Source organism: Camellia sinensis, chromosome 2, assembly GCF_055761805.1.
Source record: "Camellia sinensis isolate YWXY chromosome 2, ASM5576180v1, whole genome shotgun sequence".
Classification (NCBI taxonomy): domain Eukaryota; kingdom Viridiplantae; phylum Streptophyta; class Magnoliopsida; order Ericales; family Theaceae; genus Camellia; species Camellia sinensis.
Genome location: NC_138962.1, coordinates 181,664,367 through 181,683,214, shown reverse-complemented (window position 1 = coordinate 181,683,214; position 18,848 = coordinate 181,664,367). Strand labels below are relative to the sequence as shown.

The following is an 18,848-nucleotide window of genomic DNA, read 5'->3' as shown; positions in this document are numbered from 1 at the left end:
GTTGGAATTGATTTTGTTTTTTTTTTTTTTTTGTTTTTTTTTGTTTTTTTTTGTGTGTAAGAATAATAATAATAATAATAATAATAATAATAATATAAGCATGTGCCCTGTGGAGCAGCTGCAGATAAAGAAAAAGTGAAGATAAAATAAAATAAATAAAGGTAAAGTGGGGTTATTATTTTATGAGAGAGTGAGAGGAAGTGATAATAAAAATAATGTATGGATCTGTGTATGATAGGAGAGAGAGAGAGAGAGTCCAAGACCAAGGGGACAAACTCAGGGGCTTTAGAAGAAAAAAAAAAAAGGTATGGATTGGTGCAAAAGTGGGCTGCTTTTGGGTCTGTGCAGAAATCAGACGAAGAGGGGAGGGCAAGCTCTTTGCTGAGGGAGTCTATACCTGTGCTGGATGTGGAACTCCTCTCTACAAGGCAACAACTAAATTCAACTCCGGTTGAAAGTCTTCCTGGAGCCATAAACCGCAATGAGGATTGAAATTACATGTGCAGCTTGTGGTGGCCATCTGGGTCATGTATTTAAAGGTGAAGGCTTTCCCTTAGTTAAAAACGCGGATCTACGCCATCTGATGGTGGAGGATGAAGGCAACACAGATCTGAAATCGAAGGCGACGCGACAACAGAAGGATTGCTGCAGGAGGCGACAGAGGTTCAGAGGTTCGCCGGCTGATTTGGGTGATGGCTTGTCATTTCGCCGGCGAACATCCATTTTTAGCCGGAATCCGGCCGGCGAGGAAGAGAAGGATTTAGGCAGTGATAGGAAGGTATGTGTAGAAAAATAAGCTGAATAGGTTGAGGTCTGGCTGGCAGCTAAGGCGAGGTTGCCGCCCGCCGGGGAAGTGAAAAATATTAGGTTCTACACCTGCTCTGATACCATGTAAAAAAATAAACTGATAGAGAGAGAGCATAAATTGTGTATATATTATGATTGATATATTGATTGATATATATTACAAATGGTGAGTGGCTCATTATATAGGAGAGGGTGAGTGTAGTAGGTGAGGAGTAGGTGAGGAGTAGGTGGTGGTAGGTGATGGTAAATTGGTGGTAGGTGATGGTAAATTCTAACATAAACTAAACAACCTACAAGCTCGTGAGAGAAAGTGGGATCATACAGAGGGACACCATCAGTAGAGTTGAGCTTCACATTAAGCTCAATAGGGGTATCAGAAACCTTAGTATCAGTAAGACCGGCATGGTGAATAACCTCATTAGCATACTTGGCTTGAGACAGAAAATAGCCCTTTGGAGAAGAGGCAACTTCAATACCAAGAAAATACCGTAATGGACCCAGATCATTTATTTCGAAGGTGCGGAAGAGACGTTTGACATGAGAGATAGCAGAAGAGTCAGAGCCAGTGATGACCATATCATCCACATAGAGTAAGAGAGTAACAAAACCAGCTGAGGTATGTCTCAAAAACAAATCAGAGTTGGAAGCAGAAGGATGAAACCCAAGCCCGGTAACAGCAGTCTGAAAGCGATCATACCAAGCACGAGGAGATTGCTTCAAACCATACAGAGCACGCCGAAGATGGCAAACTTGCCCAGAGGAGTGGAGAAGGCCAGGGGGAGGACGCATGTAGACCTCTTCAGTGAGATGATCGTTACGAAAAGCGCCTTCTTAACGTCCATCTAGAGAGGCCAATTTCGAATAGCAGCAATAGAAATCAAGGTAAGACAGTAGTCATCTTGGCGACAGGGGAAAATGTCTCCTTATAATCAAAACCATACTCCTACGAAAAACCCTTAGCAACCAAGCGAGCTTTGTATCGCTCGAGAGAACCATCAGAATGAGCCTTGACGTTATAGACCCATTTGCAACCAACCAGATTCTTGCCAACAGGCAAAGGAATCAACTCCCAAATGTTAGTCTTCTGCAAGGCAAATAACTCATTCTCCATAGCTTGAACCCAATTAAGATCCTGACAGGCCTCTGTGTATGATTGAGGTTCTAAAAAAGAATGAATAACAGACAAAAAAGTACGATAGGAAGCAGAAAAACATGTATTAGACCCACTCAACCTGTTTGGAGGACGACGCTTACGAGTAGGATATCGGTGTGCAGCAGGATCAGAGTCGTCAGAAGTAGGAGAATCAGCAGCAGGGGTGGAGACAACTGGCGGAGGGGAGGAGCCTTGCGACGAGAATAAACTAACAACAGAGGAAAAGAAGAAGCCGAAGAAAGAGAAGCAACTAGAGGTGAAGCAAGAGGAGAAGATAGAAGAAGCTCAGGAGGAACAGTGGAGATGTATTCATAAGACGGGATCTCAGAAGAAAATGGATCAATATGAACCAAATCCTCTTTGGAAACTGGGGCGGTGAGAGGAGAAAGCTGAAAGTAAGGTAGACGTTCAAGAAAGGCAACATGGCCGGAGACATAAAGGCGACTGGAAATAGGGTTACAACAACGATAACCTTTCCGAGTGAGACTATAACCCAAAAAGACACATAGGACAGATCGGATACTAAGTTTGGTCCTATCTTTATGGGGTAAAAGGACAAAACAAGCAGACCCAAACACACGAAGGAGGGAGTAATTAAGAAGTTGGGAAAACGGAGCCTCATAAGGAGATTGACCAGAAAGAAGGGGGGTAGGCATACGGTTGAGAAGAAAAGCGGCAGTAAGAACTGCCTCACCCCAAAACGGAGCCGGAACGGAGGCAGAGAGGAGAGATCTAGTTGTCTCAAGAAGATGATGGTGTTTATGCTCAGCTTGACCATTTTGGGTAGGTGTATCAGTACAAGAAGTTTGGTGAATAGTACTCAATTTGGCCAAGTATTCACAGAATTCAGTTTTAAAGTATTTCCCACCCAAGTCAGACCGCAACAATTTAATAGTAAACCCAAATTGTATAGTGACCATAGACTGGAAAATACGGTATATCGGGTAGAAGTCAGACTTATGAGTCATAAGATAAACCCAAGTGTAACGGGTGTAGTCATCAATAAAAGACGCATAGTATGCGGGACCCCCTTTGGTGAGAACAGGAGAAGGGCCTCAAACATCAGTATGGACTAAAGAAAATGGTATATCAGATATAGAAGTACTTTTATGAAAAGGTAAGGCTGTCATTTTGGCAAGTTTACACCCCCGATATTCAGTAAGTTCACTGGGAGAAACTTTACCTAATATACTAGACTGAGCTGAAGACCGTAAGCGATCAGTAGACAAATGCCCTAATCTAGAATGTCACAAGTAGAAAGGACTAGACAGAGAATCCGACTGAAAAGAGAAAAAGGCAGTCTGAGAGGTTACTATAGGCAGATGCAAGCTCTCCACCACATAGAGGTCTCTAACTCTACGACTGGTCCCAATCTGCTGCTTAGAGATCCGATTCTGCATAGAATAGATAGAACAAGAAAAGATAACATCAAAACCAGAGGCATCAAGCTGACTGATAGATAGTTAACTAACAGATAACTGAGGAACATATAAGGTAGATGGAATAGAGACAACAGACATAGCAGACGGTAGGACAGACCCAACAGATATAATAGACATACCAGACCTATTAACATCATTTACAGTAATAGGAATGGGAAGAGGAGTACAATTTTGAAGTAAGAAGAGATGAGGAGTTATATGATGAGAGGCACCAGAGTCAAAAATCCAAACAGACGAAGAGATACTTAAAGAAGACTCAAGCAAACCTGAATGAAGAGAGAATACAATGGAGGCAAACGGGGATGGTTGGGAGGTAGACAATATATGCTGAAACTGACTAATCAGTGTATGTTGAAGCTGACTAATTTGAGCAGTCAAGGAAGCCAAGTCAGGATCAGGAATCAGAGCAGATGTAGTAGAACCGACAGGAGGTCGAATGGTAGTCAGAGTAGGAGGGCAGAACTTGATCGGAAACTGCTGAGAAGACGAGGTAGACACAGGTGAAGTAGACAGACATCCCTTCTTGGGACAATGATACTTCCAATGACCCCTCTGATGGCAAAAGGCACACTCATCAGAAGCTTGAGGCATTATAGTAACCATAAAATTGAGAGGTTCAAGTGCAATCAAACAAAATAGCCAAACCAGTGGTTCAAGTGTAATAATCACAATTTGAGGGGTCAAACTATAATAATAAGGAACTTATTTAGTCTAAACAAGAATAAAAGAGAACTGGGTCAACCAAATGTAGAACCAGGTCGCGACTTCAAATCACATACAGAGAAAGGTCACAAACTAGGTCACGACTTTGAACCATATACAGCGAGATGTCACAATGGGTTTACTTCGAACCACATACAAAGAGAGACAAGAGTCGAAGTTGACTCTGGAGCATCCGACACAGAGCAAAGGGTCGTAGTCAAAGCCGATCGAGAGGCACAAGGGCAGACATCTCTTTGATCGTGTGAATCGAAGCAGGAGAGAACCAGGGATGCAACGAGACGAGCTAGACGCAACTCACGAACTAGAACCAGAACTTCCACCAGAATAATCGCGAATCAAGAGAGAATAAGCTCAATTAATTCGTGATTCAGAAACCAGAGAAAGAGTTGGTGAATCAAGTAGCTAGGGTTTCAAACGTGGCTTTGATACTATATAAGTTTTCTGAAGAATCTGTATATTCAATTGTGTAAATTTACAAAGAGTTCATCAGTTTATATAGCCCTAAATCTATGACTGAAAAAGGAAATACTAACTAATTCCTATTTACACAATCATGCCATATATACACAACATGCCATATATACAATATATTCTCACAGGCTCCGCATAAACTATCTACTTTTGAAAGTGTTGAATATTGCCCCTAAATATAATTGACCAGTGATTAAGCACTTTACAGTTTTCTGTTTTGCCTTGTCTTTTGTGGATAGATTTAAGAAGTTAATTCTACTTACCAAACTCTTGTCTAAATATTTGCATCAACTATGAAAATCTTATATTATATTCTGCTATATCAGAATTCATGAGTGAATTGTTTTGACATAAAGATGATCATTAGAATGTAAAGTGAAGAAATTTAGGGTTAGGAATTAGGAAGAAGAAGAAGAAGAAGAAGAAGAAGAAGAAGAGATAAAAGAAGGGAGATAAATTTTGTGTATCTTTTGTAATGAATCTATTCTCAACTCTACATTAGAAAAATATATATACAAACCCTAACATTGCAATATGACCATCATACCTTCAACTTACGTAAATATTAACATAAGGACAATACAACAAAAATAAATATTCTAACACTCCCCCTCAAGTTGGAGCATAGAGATCAAACATGCCCAGCTTGACGGATAAACGATGAAACGAAGGCCAATTGATCAAACAAAGGTTTGGTGAGAATATCACTCAATTGATCTTCAGATCGAACATAAGGAGTCACAATCAACTTCGATATGTTTGATCCGTTCATGAAACACTGGATCATTGACAATGAAGATAGTAGTCTGATTGTCACATGACATGCTTATAGGAGTGAGAACAGAAAATCCAAAATCCCGAAGAAGAGACTTAACGCAGAGCATCTTAGAAGCAGTATAACCATGGCATGGTATTCACCCTCGACACTAGAATGAGCAACAACAGTTTGTTTCTTGCTACAAGTAACAAGATTACTACCAACAAAGGTACAATAACCTGAGGTGGAACGTCGGTCAATCCTATTACCAGCCCAATTAGCATCATTAAAGCTAGTGACAGACAACGAGGAAGATGGGCGATAGAGCAAACACCGACTTGGAGCACTCTTCAATTATTGCAAGATATGACACAGCCGCAAAATGGGGTTGGCAGGGAGCATGCATAAACTGACTGACCACACCTACAACATACGTAATATCTGGACGAGTGATAGTGAGATAGATTAACTTCCCAACCAACCGATGATAACGACCAATATCGGGAAATAGGTCCCCGGTTTCACCATCAAGCTTGACACTAGAATCCATGGGAGTATCACTAGGGCGAGTGCCTAAGAGGCCAGTCTCAGTGAGAAGATTAAGAACATACTTCTGTCGCGAGATAAACAAGCCCTGAGAAGAGCGAGCAACTTCAATCCTAAGAAAATACCGAAGATGGCCCAAGTCTTTGCTATGAAATTGTTGGTCCAAATACTGCTTCAAATCAGTACTACCAATGGAGTCACTCCCAGAAATGATTATGTTATCTAGATAGACAATAAGAACAACACTCTCAGTAGACAAGTGGTGAACAAAAATAGAGTGATCAAAGGTGGAACGGTGAAACCCATAGGCAAGGACAATGGCACTAAAGCGATCAAACCAGGCCCGAGGGGACTGCTTGAGACCATACAAGGCCTTTCGCAATCGACAAACAAGATGCTCTTGACCGGGAACAACATTGCCAGGTGGCTAATCCATATAAACCTCCTTTTGGAGATCACCATGAAGAAAGACATTCTTGATATCAAGTTGATATAAAGGCTAAAATTGATTAACTGCAACGGAGAGAAGAATTCAAACAGAGTTAAGACGAGCCACAAGAGCGAAAGTCTCTAGGTAATCAACGCCATATGTTTGTGTGTAGCCTTTGGTTACCAGGCACACCTTAAGCCGCTCAACAGTCCCATCAGGAATATGCCTGACAGTGTAAATCCAACGACAACCCACAATAGATTTGCTAGATGGCAGAAGGGTAAGTTCCCACGTCTGATTCTTACAAAGGGCATGCATTTCCTCATCCATTGCATGCTTCTAATTAGAGATGGACATAACTTGCTGATAAGAGCGGGGAATAGAAATATTAGACTAGCTACAAGCAAAAGAGTGAAGACCAGGAGAGAGGCGATCATATGAAATGAAATTATCAATAGGATGTTGAGTGCAAGTACATTTACCTTTGCGGATTGCAATAGGAAGGTCATCAGAGGGCATATTGGCAGATGGAAAAGGGGATACAGGAACCTCAGATGAAGGAGATCAACTGGTTGGGCCATAAGACACAATGCGACGAGCTTGATATCGCTGATAAACCTGCAAAGGAGGGGTAGAGGCGAGATGAGAGGAAGATGATATAGAAGTGGAGGAGGAAGGAACACAAGAACGAAGAGTAGGAGTGAGAGAGACTGGCTCCCCATCATGACAAGAGAGAAGATCAGTAGATAACTGTTGCCCAGAGGAAGAAAAAAAAGGAGTGGACTCAAAAAAGGTAACATCAACACTAACAAAGTATCGATGTGACTTAGGATGATAACATCGGCACCCTTTTTGAGTACGAGAATAGCCTAAGAGCACACATTTGCGAGCACTAGGAGATAACTTATCCAAACCGGGGTCAAGAACATTTGCGAGCACGAGGAGATAACTTATCGAAATCGGAGTAAAGAACATGGACAAAGGCCACACAACCAAAAACACGAGGCGACAAGGGAAACAGAGACAATGTGGGATATAACAGAGAATAGGGAGACGTGTGTACAACACTAGAAGGCATGCGGTTAAGAAGCAAACAAGCGGTAAGAACAACATCGTCCCAAAACTGTTTGGGAAAGTGCATGTTAAACATCAATGTGCGAGTAACATCTAACAAATGAAGGTGTTTCTGCTCTGCAATACCATTTTGAGGAGATGTATGACAATAACTAGTTTGATGAATAATACAACGAGCATCACAAAAGGTAGTCACAATAGACTGTACATAATCTAAGGCATTATCAGACTGAAATATTTTAAAACGTTTCCCGAATTGAGTAAAGATTTCATTATAAAACTTAGAGATGATATAAGGCAAATCAGATATTTCTTTCATTAGAAACAACCAAGTCATCTGAGAGTATCCACAAAGATAACAACATAAAAAAAAGAATCATTAATAGTGGAAGTTCTAGAAGGACCCCATATATCTATATGGACAAGAGCAAATGATTTAGACACACGGCTAACACTATGACTAGGAAAAGAACTACGGTGATACTTCCTAAATTGACAGGCTTCACATTCAATCTGAGAAACATGACTCAAACCAAGAACAACTACCCAAGTGAAAATGTCACTGAAGAGGAGATATAGTAGCACTCAGCACAGCAGATAGAGGGTTAGGAGAGGTCTTCGTGTCCAAAAAGTATAAGCGATCCTTCTTATGTCCCCAACCAATCATTCTCTTGGTCTGGAGGTCCTGCAAAACACATGAAGTTAGAGAAAAGTTTATTGAACAGTGGAGAGATTGAGTTAATTGGCTAACAGAAAGTAAATTAAATGGAAACTAAGGAACATAAAGATCCGAAGGTGAGGAAAGAGATGGAGTGGGTGAAGAGAACCTCGATCACTGATAGGTTGAGAAGATCCATCAGCAAGTATAATAGTATGATCAACAAGTCTAAAAGTATCAAAAAGAGAGGAATTACCAAAGATATAGGAACTAGCACCAGAGTCTAGGAGGCAAGGTTGAATGGACTTAGCCACACATGCAATATCACCCGAACTAGCCATAGTAGCGGTAGAGGATGAAGGTAGACTAGGCTGGAGAGATTGGATAAGAGTGGTAAGCTCACCAATCTGAGTATTGAGTGTCTCATGAGAATCAACCAGAGAAGCAACAGAACTAGTGGAAAACAAAGAGGACTGTGAGGGTGAAGCATCCATAACTTGATGTACATGGTCAGGTTTACCATACTTCTACCAACACCAAGGCTCAATATAACCTTAGGAACCACAATGAGTACACTTGCGATCACCACGTGTGCGAGAACCAGGTCCACCACTACCTTCACCCGGAAAACCACCACGTGAGCCATCACCACGGGAACCTCCTCCACGAGAACCTCGTGGACTAGACGGGCCATAAAAACCCCCGCGAGTAGACCCATGATCACCACTACTAGAGACTAAAGCAGAAGATGATGACAATGTAGAGGACTCAAAGGTGGGTTGTGCCCGTTCCAAGGAAGAACGTAACAGTCGAGAATAGGCATTAGCAGCAGAAGGTAAAGTTTCACTGGCAAAAATCTGATCCTTGAACCTCCATAATTCAGTATCTAAGCCAGAGAGTAAATAAGCTGTCATAAACTCCTGCCAATGTTGTTTTTGTTTGTTCACATCAGTAGTGAAGAGTCGATGCTGTAATAACTAATCCCACAAGGTCTTGATACTACTATAATGATTGGGAAAGGACAGGCCAAATTGGTGCATAGTAAAGATCTGCTCATATAGCTCATAGACCCGAGAGGCATTACTCTTATTTGAAAAAAGATTTAGCAAGGGAGTTCCAAATTTCCTTAGAGGTATCACAAAATTCCACGATAGTAGCAACATTTGGTTCCAAACTATGCCAAATCCAATCCATAACACATGAATCCTCACTACACCAATCATCATAAGATTTGTCATCAGTGACGGGAGGGAGTTCGCTAATGAAGCTGGACTTCTTCTAGCCACGTAAGAAAATCTTGACAGCATGAGCCCAAGCCAAAAATAATTGGCACCATTCAATTTCTTAGTAGTAATTTAGGCATGTCATCCTTACCTACAGCCATAGCCTTAGTCTCAATCTCAGCCATGACAATCAATCACACAAAATACTCAACACAAGAGCATGAAGGTAGCAAAATCCTTGCAAATAGGAATTACTCACAACAATCAGCACCTACAACACTCAATATAGACAGTAGAACTAGCTCAATCAACAAGAATCCATGACAAAAGAGACATGAGTGGGGAGAACATATGTCTACCAAATAGATTTAGACCCAAATTCAACCAAAACAATAACCCACCAACGCAAATCAACACTTTAAGAGCAAACAACCCTTGCTAGATGATTTTCGGCCCCTATACAATAAGTTTCAATAGGTAGAAACAGAAAACTATGGCTGCTGAATACTTCTGAACCAGAGAGAGGCCAAAAAACGAACCAAACATCAACTCAACAATAGTAAATCAACAAAATAATGGCAAATATCATTAGAAGAGTGATTTTTGGCTCCTATAGGTATGATTTCAACAAGGAAATCCAGCTAAAACAAGTCCCAAATACAGATTTGAAAAGTGGCAACAAAAAACACGAAAAATATTCAAAAATAGAAAACTCACATCTTGGATGATCAAAAAATTTCACAAAAATCATCATATATCTGATGGTGAAATTTTGAATATAGGAGTGAAGGACCCGTCTGTATAGTGCTTACGCCATGCTGACGTTATCGTATAGCTGATGACATTAGCACGTCTCGGTTACCTCCAATTGATCTCCAGAGTCTGTAGAATACTTTCTAATGAAGAATAGATTGCTCTGATACCAAGTTAGAATGTAAAGTGAAGAAATTTAGGGTCAGGAATTAGGAAGAAGAAGAAGAGATAAGAGAAGAGAGAAATTTTACATATTTTTTGTAATCAATCTATTCTCAACTCTACATCAACAAAATATATATACAAACCCTAACATTGCAATATGACCATCATACCCTCGACTTACGTAAATATTAACATAAGAACAATAGAACAAAAAAAACTATTCTAACAATGATGGTTTCATTTATACAAGTAATAATATTCTGTTAAGATTTCCTTAACAACTGTGCCGTATCTGGTTGAAGATTTATCATTGGTTATTGTTGATGAGTTTTTTCGTTTTTTCGAAAACATTCTTAAATTGTTTGTATTCACTCTGCATGTGTTAATATCTATGCGTTTACTAGTCTGATCTGTCTATAAAAGCTAAAGGTGGAACACAGATGGGTTTGGGCAGGTCAAAACGAGTTCTGCATTAAAAAACCCAACCAAAACGAAATCCGCCCATTTAATAAATGGGTTTAAGCGGGTTGGGTTGAATTGAGAAACATCTATCACACACTTCAATCCGAACATAAAAAGAAATGACTCCTCTTTCTATACACAATTTTGTAATATTCTAGCCAGCTTGTTTTAGGCTTAGACAAAGACAGCATATTTGTGTGGGTTGGACAAATCAATTTGACAAATCCATTTACTTAATAGAACTCTTTTTTCCAATAGATGGTGGTGGTGGAGGAGGTTGTAGTGGTGATGGGTTCCTTGCTTTGTTGCTTGTTTTTTTATTTAAACCGAACAGGTACCCAAGTCCCAACTCATTTCAACCGAATTTTAAATGGGTTCGTGTAGCCCATTTATAACTTGCTTATAAATTTGGGCGGGTTTAAATGGGTGAAATTGGACCGGTTCACGGTTTCGGGGTAAGTTTGCCAGCTCTAATAAAACATATTTTCATTAAATAGAATTTTCATCAGTAGAATGACCATGATGACAAAGGTCTTCTATTTCCAATTAGCTAGATAATCATGTGTGATAAACTTGGATGTATTAATTTTTCTTATGAACCAATAGTGTCTATCTATCACTATTTGCTCCAATTGTTTCTTCCCTTCCATTTTCCATTCTTGCATTCTACTTTTCTGTTTGGCATTCAATTTGTCAGATCTTAGGATTGCTTGTATTCTGCCAATTTTATCACAAGTCTCTGCTACTCTGAAGCTTGAGTTCAGTGACTGCCAGTCGTACTTATTTTAGATTCCCTTCAAAGCATTTGGAGGCTGCGTTGGAGTAAAGGACTTGGGGAAACTTTGAATATCGTGTTTTGCTTCCTTCTTGTTCCTCGACATATAAAAATAAGTGGACTGCCTAAAAAGCAGCACCTTCCAATTTAAAAAAAGTCAAAATCTGTACATTATATAGATTAAAAATGTAAATAATTTCTTAGAGACAATGCAGCCTTGGTGAGCTAGTTGCTGTTTTCTCAATTAACATGGAGATGCATTTTTTTTTTTTGTTTGGCTGCTTCAAGTTGTCCTATTTGTAGGGACTTAATTTAGCTTCTTGTTGTGGCTTATATATGGTCTCAAGATGCTTATTTGGTGTAATGACTAATGAGTTTTCCCTTTCAAAGAATTTAGCATACCTAATTTTGGCATGAAATTACTTTAATCACAGGCTAGAATTGCGGAGTTAATGCCTATGGTGGGAAATCATGCTGGGGATGGATGGCTTGATAAAGATGGTCCTGACCCTAGCCTCGTGAATAGCCAATTTCCTAATAGATACTCGGTACAGTTGGCATCTTTTTGGGTAGCTTTTCATATTTTTGAACTTAATTATGTCATTCTTTTTTTTAATAATTATTTTCCTTCATGAAGCAGGGTTGGCAGTCTTCCGTCTCTAATCACTCCATAGGTGAACAACAATTGGAATCAATTGATAAAATGCCAAGAGATTGGCTTGACAATGATCATACAGAAATGAAAAGTTTTATGGGTAATCATGAGATGCAACAACCATCAAATAATGACAATCCTCTGAAGGTTGCACCCAATACCGATAGGTTGGCATCAGCAATTTCACTTCTGTTCTTACAGTTTGATCTTCTTTCTCATTCTTATGCTTTGCTTCTTGAAATGTGTGAGAATTAATTTTAGCTGCATATGGACTTAATTATACTACATATGCTTGTTATTTCAATTCTTTCTGGCAATGAGCTTGGCTGGAATATAAATGCTGAGACCGAGATGCATAATATAGTAACATAATTAGAAATAAAAATATATTGAGACGGTAGAACTAAAATCTATTGGAGGTGACATGAAGGAAAAATTGACTATGATGGTTTTGCGTTGTGCAACTAAGACTAATGGCTTCACTAGTGAGGCAGAATGACATGATCTTTGATTGAGGGCAATTTTAGGGGAAGGTAAAGATGATTCACGAGGGTTGCAAAAATTGTTAGAATAATATCTTTGTTATTATGGTTTATTATTCTGGTTTGTTGTCATTAGTTGTAGTTTCCTTATTTGTGCCTTGAGGCTTCTATTATACATTTCATATTATTAATATACAAGGGAGTGATGGTCTCATTATTCCCGAAGTTTGATTTTTCCTAAAACAAACATGGTATCAGAGCCAAAACCCTAAACCCATCACCCACATACCTTCCAACAACCACCAGCTATCACCCAACCACCACCCATCATCACCCATCACTAGCCGACAGCAGCAATAGGCCATCCAAGCCCAGCCGGAGGCTACCCAAGCCAGGCCGACACCAGCTGGAGGTCACCCAGGACTAGCTGACAGCTTCTCTGTTTGTTTTAGCCCAGTCGGCAGTCCCTTTGCCCCCTTTGAGCTGTTGTTGATGGCCCTTAGAGGCTTGGTTCATCATATGTATTGATTGGTCCATCTAGAAACCTGTTCTACACCTATAACTTTTCCTCTATTTTTCTGAGAATAGTTCAGCCCCTGTTTTGATTGGAGGTTCCTTTTTCCTTTAACTTAATTTATTTTTTGGATCATTATATGGTCCCATTAATCTGATTGGTATGCTCCATAGTGGTATGTGTTTGATTTTGCTTGTTCCAGTTAAGTCCATTCCACCTTCCCAGAATTGTGATTAGTGCAGTTTTGTGGTTGTGATAGTAGAGTATAAATGGCTGGCTTGTCTAGTGAGTCTATCACTACTTCTCACCCACCTAAAAGGGAGAGTCCCATTATGACTACTACATCCGAGAACCAGAATCCTAGCCTCAAAATCACCACCTCTCTATTTAATGGTCAAAATTACCTTGCGTAGTCGCAGAGTCCGACACTTTTTCAAAAGAGTAAGGGAAAGATGGGTTATGTTGACGGGAGAGTCCAAGTACCAGATATCACTAATCCGGGTTATGAACAATGGGAGATTACCAATTCTTTGATTTTAGGATGGCTCATCCATTCCATGGTTCCTGATATTGGTGCGGGTTACTTATCTATGACGGCCCAGGATGTTTGGGATGCTGTGGCCGCTGCATACTCCCGGAAGGGGAACTTTTCATAGACTTTTGAGTTGTGTTGCTCGATTGAGCCCTTTATACAGGGCGAGATGACCATCCTTCAGTATTTCACTTTCCTTAGTAATGTTTGGAAACGTCTGGATCACCTTCAGGACTACTAACTAGTTTGTCTAACAGATTTAGTGGGGTACCGCAAATTTATTGAACGGGAAAGAGTCTTTCAAATTTCTAGAAGGCATTAATGTGGAGTTTGATCTTGTTAAGAATCATGTTCTTGGCATGGATTCCCTTCAGCAAGCGTTTGCTTATGTATAGAACAAGGAGAGTCGCCGTTCAGCTATGCTTCCTCCTACCTTCATAAAGTGCTCTGCATTAATTTCTACTCCTCTTAGAGATGGGGATTGTCTGTGTTGTGGTTCAGGCAATCATTCTGAGAAGGATAATTTGTTTTGTGACTACTGTCGCTGGCCTAGACACACTCATGAGACATGTAAGAAGCTTCATGGTACTCTATTTGGGGGTCGTGGTGACCGCTCTAGTGGTCGAGCAGGTCGATCTAGACAATCTCGAGGATGTTGGTTTGACCCATGTGCCTCTCATTTTAGTGCAGTTGATACACATGACTTTGCTCCAGCTATTCAGTCTACTGATGATGCGTCTAGTATGTCGTTTTCTGAGTTTGGGGATGTTCTATATCACTTGTTAGACTGCCGAACTTCCACTATTCCTACCGGTACATCTTCCTCTTTGTTTGCCCATTCAAGTATTTTAGCCTCTTCTGCTAGTGTTTTTTTATCTCATAAAATTTTGCCTTGGATTATTGATTCTGGTGCCTCGGATGGTGTCTCAGATCATATGACTGGATCTTTTGATGTTTTCTCAAAATATAAGCCCTCTTCAAGTTAGGAAAAATTTTAGGATTGCTGATGGTACCATTTCTTCTGTTTCTGGGAAAGGTTTAATCCATGCCACATCTTCTTTACCTTTGTCATTAGTTTTGCATGTTCTCAGTTTCTCTATTAATCTTCTATCATTGAGTCATCTTACTCAGGATTTGAGTTGTAGTGTAATTTTTTTCCTGATCATTCTCTTTTTTAGGACCTTATCACGAGGAAGATGATTGGTAGTGGTAGAGCAGTGTTCTCGACATCTTGGATCAGGCAAATCACTTGGCTCATCATACCATCCAGTCTCTAACCACCAAGAACGACATTTGGCTTTGGCACCGGTGTTTGGGACATCCATCTTTTTTATTACTTAAGCATTCGTTTTCTTCTTTTATGAACAATAAAGTTTCTAAGTTTAATTGTGAGTCGTGTTAACTTGGTAAACATTGAGTTTCTTTTGCTCCAAGTATTAATAAAAGTTTTGTTCCTTTATATCATTGATTCAACTTGATTTTTGGAGTCGTTCTCGTGTTGTTTCATTAAAAGGCTATAGATGGTTTGTCACCTTTATTGATGATTTTTCTCGCACTACTTAGGTATATTTACTAAAAGAAAATAATGAGATTTTCTTTGTATCTCAAACCTTTCATCAGATGATTCGCACTCAATTTGGGGTTGTTGCAAAATTTTGCATTCTGATAATGGGGGTGTATATATTGATTCAGGGTTAGAGCAATATTTCAACACTCATGGCATTATTCATCACACATCTTGCACCAACACCCCTCGACAAAATGGGGTTTCGGAATGCAAGAATCGTCATTTTCTTGATATAGCTCGCTGCATGACTTTTTCTATGCATATGCCTTGATCACCGCTTCCTATCTTATCAATCGCCTTCCTACTCAAGTGTTGCAAAAGCAAACCCCTCTTCAAGTATTCTTAGGTTCTTAATTCGTGTCTTCTATTCCCCTTAAGGTTTTAGGGTTTGTCTATTTTGTTCACAGTCATTCTCCTTCTCATGGTAAAATGGATCCTCGTTCTATTAAGTGTCTTTTTTGGGTACTCGCCTACTCATAAATGGTATAAGTGTTATCATCTTTATTTTCGTAAGTGGTTTGTGTCTATGGATACCACATTCTTTAAGTCTCAATCTTACTTCTTGTTCTCTCCAGTTTCCCTGACATCCCTTCAGGGGGTGCCTTAGTGTGAAAGATTCCTATTTCTGAATCCTTACTAGTTGTTCCAGTTGTTGGGGAGGTAGCATATGAACCACGGTGTGAACCAACTATTGGGAATATAGAAGCTGATACACTCAAGAAGCAAGGAAAATTTTATGTCAGGAACAAAGAAAGACAGAAGGTTACTTAGATTCAAGAGACCACTTCTCCTGATCTTCCATTGCCGTTTCCTTCAACTGATGAGACTCTAGGTAACTCCAGTAACCCTGAATACACAGATCTTGACATTCTTATTGCCCACCGAAAAGGTGTGAGGTCTTGTACTCAACATCCTATCTTTCATTTTGTATCTAATTCTCATTTGTCTCCCTCATATAGAGTCTGTGTGTCAAAAATTTCTTCTTTAGTATACCTGATCATTTTCAAGATGCTCTTAACACCCCTGAGTGGAAACATGCCACGATTGAAGAGATGAAAGCACTTCATAAGAATGTCATTTGGGAATTGACTGAGTTAAAGGGCAAATGAACTGTGGGATGCAAGTGGGTGTATACTGTGAAGCATAAGGCAAATGGTTCAATTGAGCGCTATAAGGCTCGGCTTGTGGCAAAAGGCTTTACTCTTATGAAGTAGACTATCAAGAGACATTTGCATTAGTTGCTAAAATGAATACAGTCAGGGTATTGCTCTCTCTTGCAACTAATCTAGGCTGGCCACTTTATCAGTTTGGTGTGAAGAATGCTTTCCTACCTGGTGATTTAGAAGAACAGGTGTATATGGACATTCCTCATGGCTTTGAAGACCTTCAAACAAAGGGTAAGGTGTGTAGGCTTCGGAAATCATTATATAATCTCAAACAGTGCCCAAGGACTTGGTTTGAGATATTTACTCGGGCAATGTTTAGATATGGATTCAAACAAAGTCAAGCTGACACACTATGTTTGTTAAACATTCCTCACATGGTAAGATTACAACTGTCATTGTATATGTAGATGACATACTACTTACAAGAGATGATGTTGAAGAAATTCCTCAATTGAAGGAATATTTGACAAGTGAGTTTGAAATCAAAGACTTGGGGAACTTGAAGTATTTCCTAGGTATTGAGGTTGCCCGGTCCAATGATGGAATCTTCATCTGTTAAAGGAAATATGTGCTTGATCTGTTAAAGGAAACTGGGATGCTTGGAAGTAAAGCACGTGACATACCGTTAGAGCCAAACCTGAAACTTGGTGATGATGGTGGAGGAGTTCCTATTGACCGGGGGAGTTATCAGAGACTAGTGGGTATGGTCATTTACCTATCCCATTCACGTCCTGACATTGTTGTTGCGGTTAGTGTGGTTAGTTAGTTTATGCATGCTCTTCATGAGGTACACTTGGTTGCAGTTATACAAATTCTTAGATTCTTAAAATCTTCGCCTAGAAATGATCTTTATTTCTCTAAACATGATCATCATAGTGTGGAAGTTTATACAGATGCTGATTGGGTAGGATTAGTCACTGATAGAAGGTCCACATCTTGGTATTGTACATTTGTTGGGGGAGTTTAGAGCCATGATACAATGTGTGTGTGAACTATTGTGGATCAAGTTATTGTTGAGTGATTTGGGGAGACTCCGTGTGGCTATACCGTGACAATAAGGATGTTATCAACATAGCTCACAATCCAGTTCAACATGACTGGACAAAATATGTTGAGGTTGATCGTCGCTTCATCAAGGAGAAACTCAGTAGTGATACTATATGTACTTCTTTTGTGAAGTCTGGAGAATAGCTCACAGATATTCTCACCAAGGGAGTTGCAAGTAAACCGTTCCATGATATTCTTAACAAGTTGGGCATGAGAAATATTTTTGCATCAACTTAAGAGGGAGTGTTAGAATAATATCTTTGTTATTATGGTTTATTATTCTCCAAAATTATTCATGTACAAACTTGCCAATGAAATACATTTGCCTAAGGGCTACTGATTTTTCTTGCAACAATATTTGCATGTTTATTTGCCTATCTTGTATTTTATGTGTTACTTAATGCAAATATTTGCACGATTTACGTACCATTTGAACGGAACAATACTTGCTTAATTAAACTCTATTCTATTTATCTACTTATGCATTACTTAATACATAGATATCTGCATGATTTTTGTGTCAGTCAAAAGTACAACTGTACTTGCACAACATATCCACTTTTGCATAATTAATGTGTTTCTCATCCGAAAGTCACCTTTTAAAATGGCAAGCAAGTTAACTACATAAAGTTACCATGCCATTCACTCAATATTGTTAACGCAAAGAAAAGGGGAGCATATTTCTTTAAAGTCTCAGAAAAATTTACATGTAGCACATGCTTTTACAAAACAAAGTATGGACAAAAGAAGTGCAATATCACTCACATAAGTCATTGAGCTAGGATCCCAGAAATGTCTAAATTAGAGCTTGGGGGCCTTATATCCTACGCTAAGTTGTTCCCAATCTTGCACAGCCTCTTTGTGCTTGCATGAAACATTAGCCTGAAATTCTGCAATGTTCCCCGTGCAACTTGGATGTTGACTTGAGCCATCATCAATTTTAGAGGATTCCTCACCTAATCCACCATGTAGAAGTTCCACTGTACATCACAGACGACTACCAAGAAAATAAGTAAAGTCTCTCTGGGTTACATAGACAATAGTTTCTCCCTCCAACTGGTTCGTGAACTCCCTAAGGATGTTTGAAGTTGTTGGCCTCATTGGTGCATTAAGGTCTTCAATGTTTCTGAAGGGCAAACAACACCTTTAGTTGGATGTGGCATGGTACCTCGTGGGCACAACCTTTAAAAATTCATTGGTGCTAAGGACAAATGACATTGCTTTTCATATGCCTAGCACTCCAAATCTTCTTAAGATGGCAGCAGTGTAAGTTATATTCTCTAAGCTAATGACATGGAAATAGAAAAGAGGGGCATTGCTCTATGACCAGCCTCTAAGTCATAAGGCATCTTGACAGCTTGAGCCTCTGGAATGGGGACTTCTTTTTCTTCCTTTTCTTCTTCTCCCTTTGCATTAGGAGTGGCTTGGGTATACCTTTTGGGCACA

At 39.6% G+C, this 18,848-nt stretch overlaps 1 protein-coding gene across 31 annotated transcripts in view; it reads left to right on the top strand.

The window, feature by feature from the left end:
- Nucleotides 1-18,848, top strand: part of LOC114323204 (uncharacterized) — a 59,175-nt gene that overhangs the window by 17,105 nt on the left and 23,222 nt on the right. For all 31 annotated transcript variants that reach the window (XR_014362140.1, XR_014362139.1, XR_014362141.1 and 28 more), the window contains 2 exons: nt 11,874-11,987; nt 12,080-12,261. Coding sequence is in view for 26 of the 31 variants with exons in the window: in XM_082916300.1 (XP_082772426.1) it covers nt 11,874-11,987; nt 12,080-12,261 (296 nt within the window). In the remaining 5 variants the exon portion in view is untranslated. The remainder of the gene's footprint in view (nt 1-11,873; nt 11,988-12,079; nt 12,262-18,848) is intronic.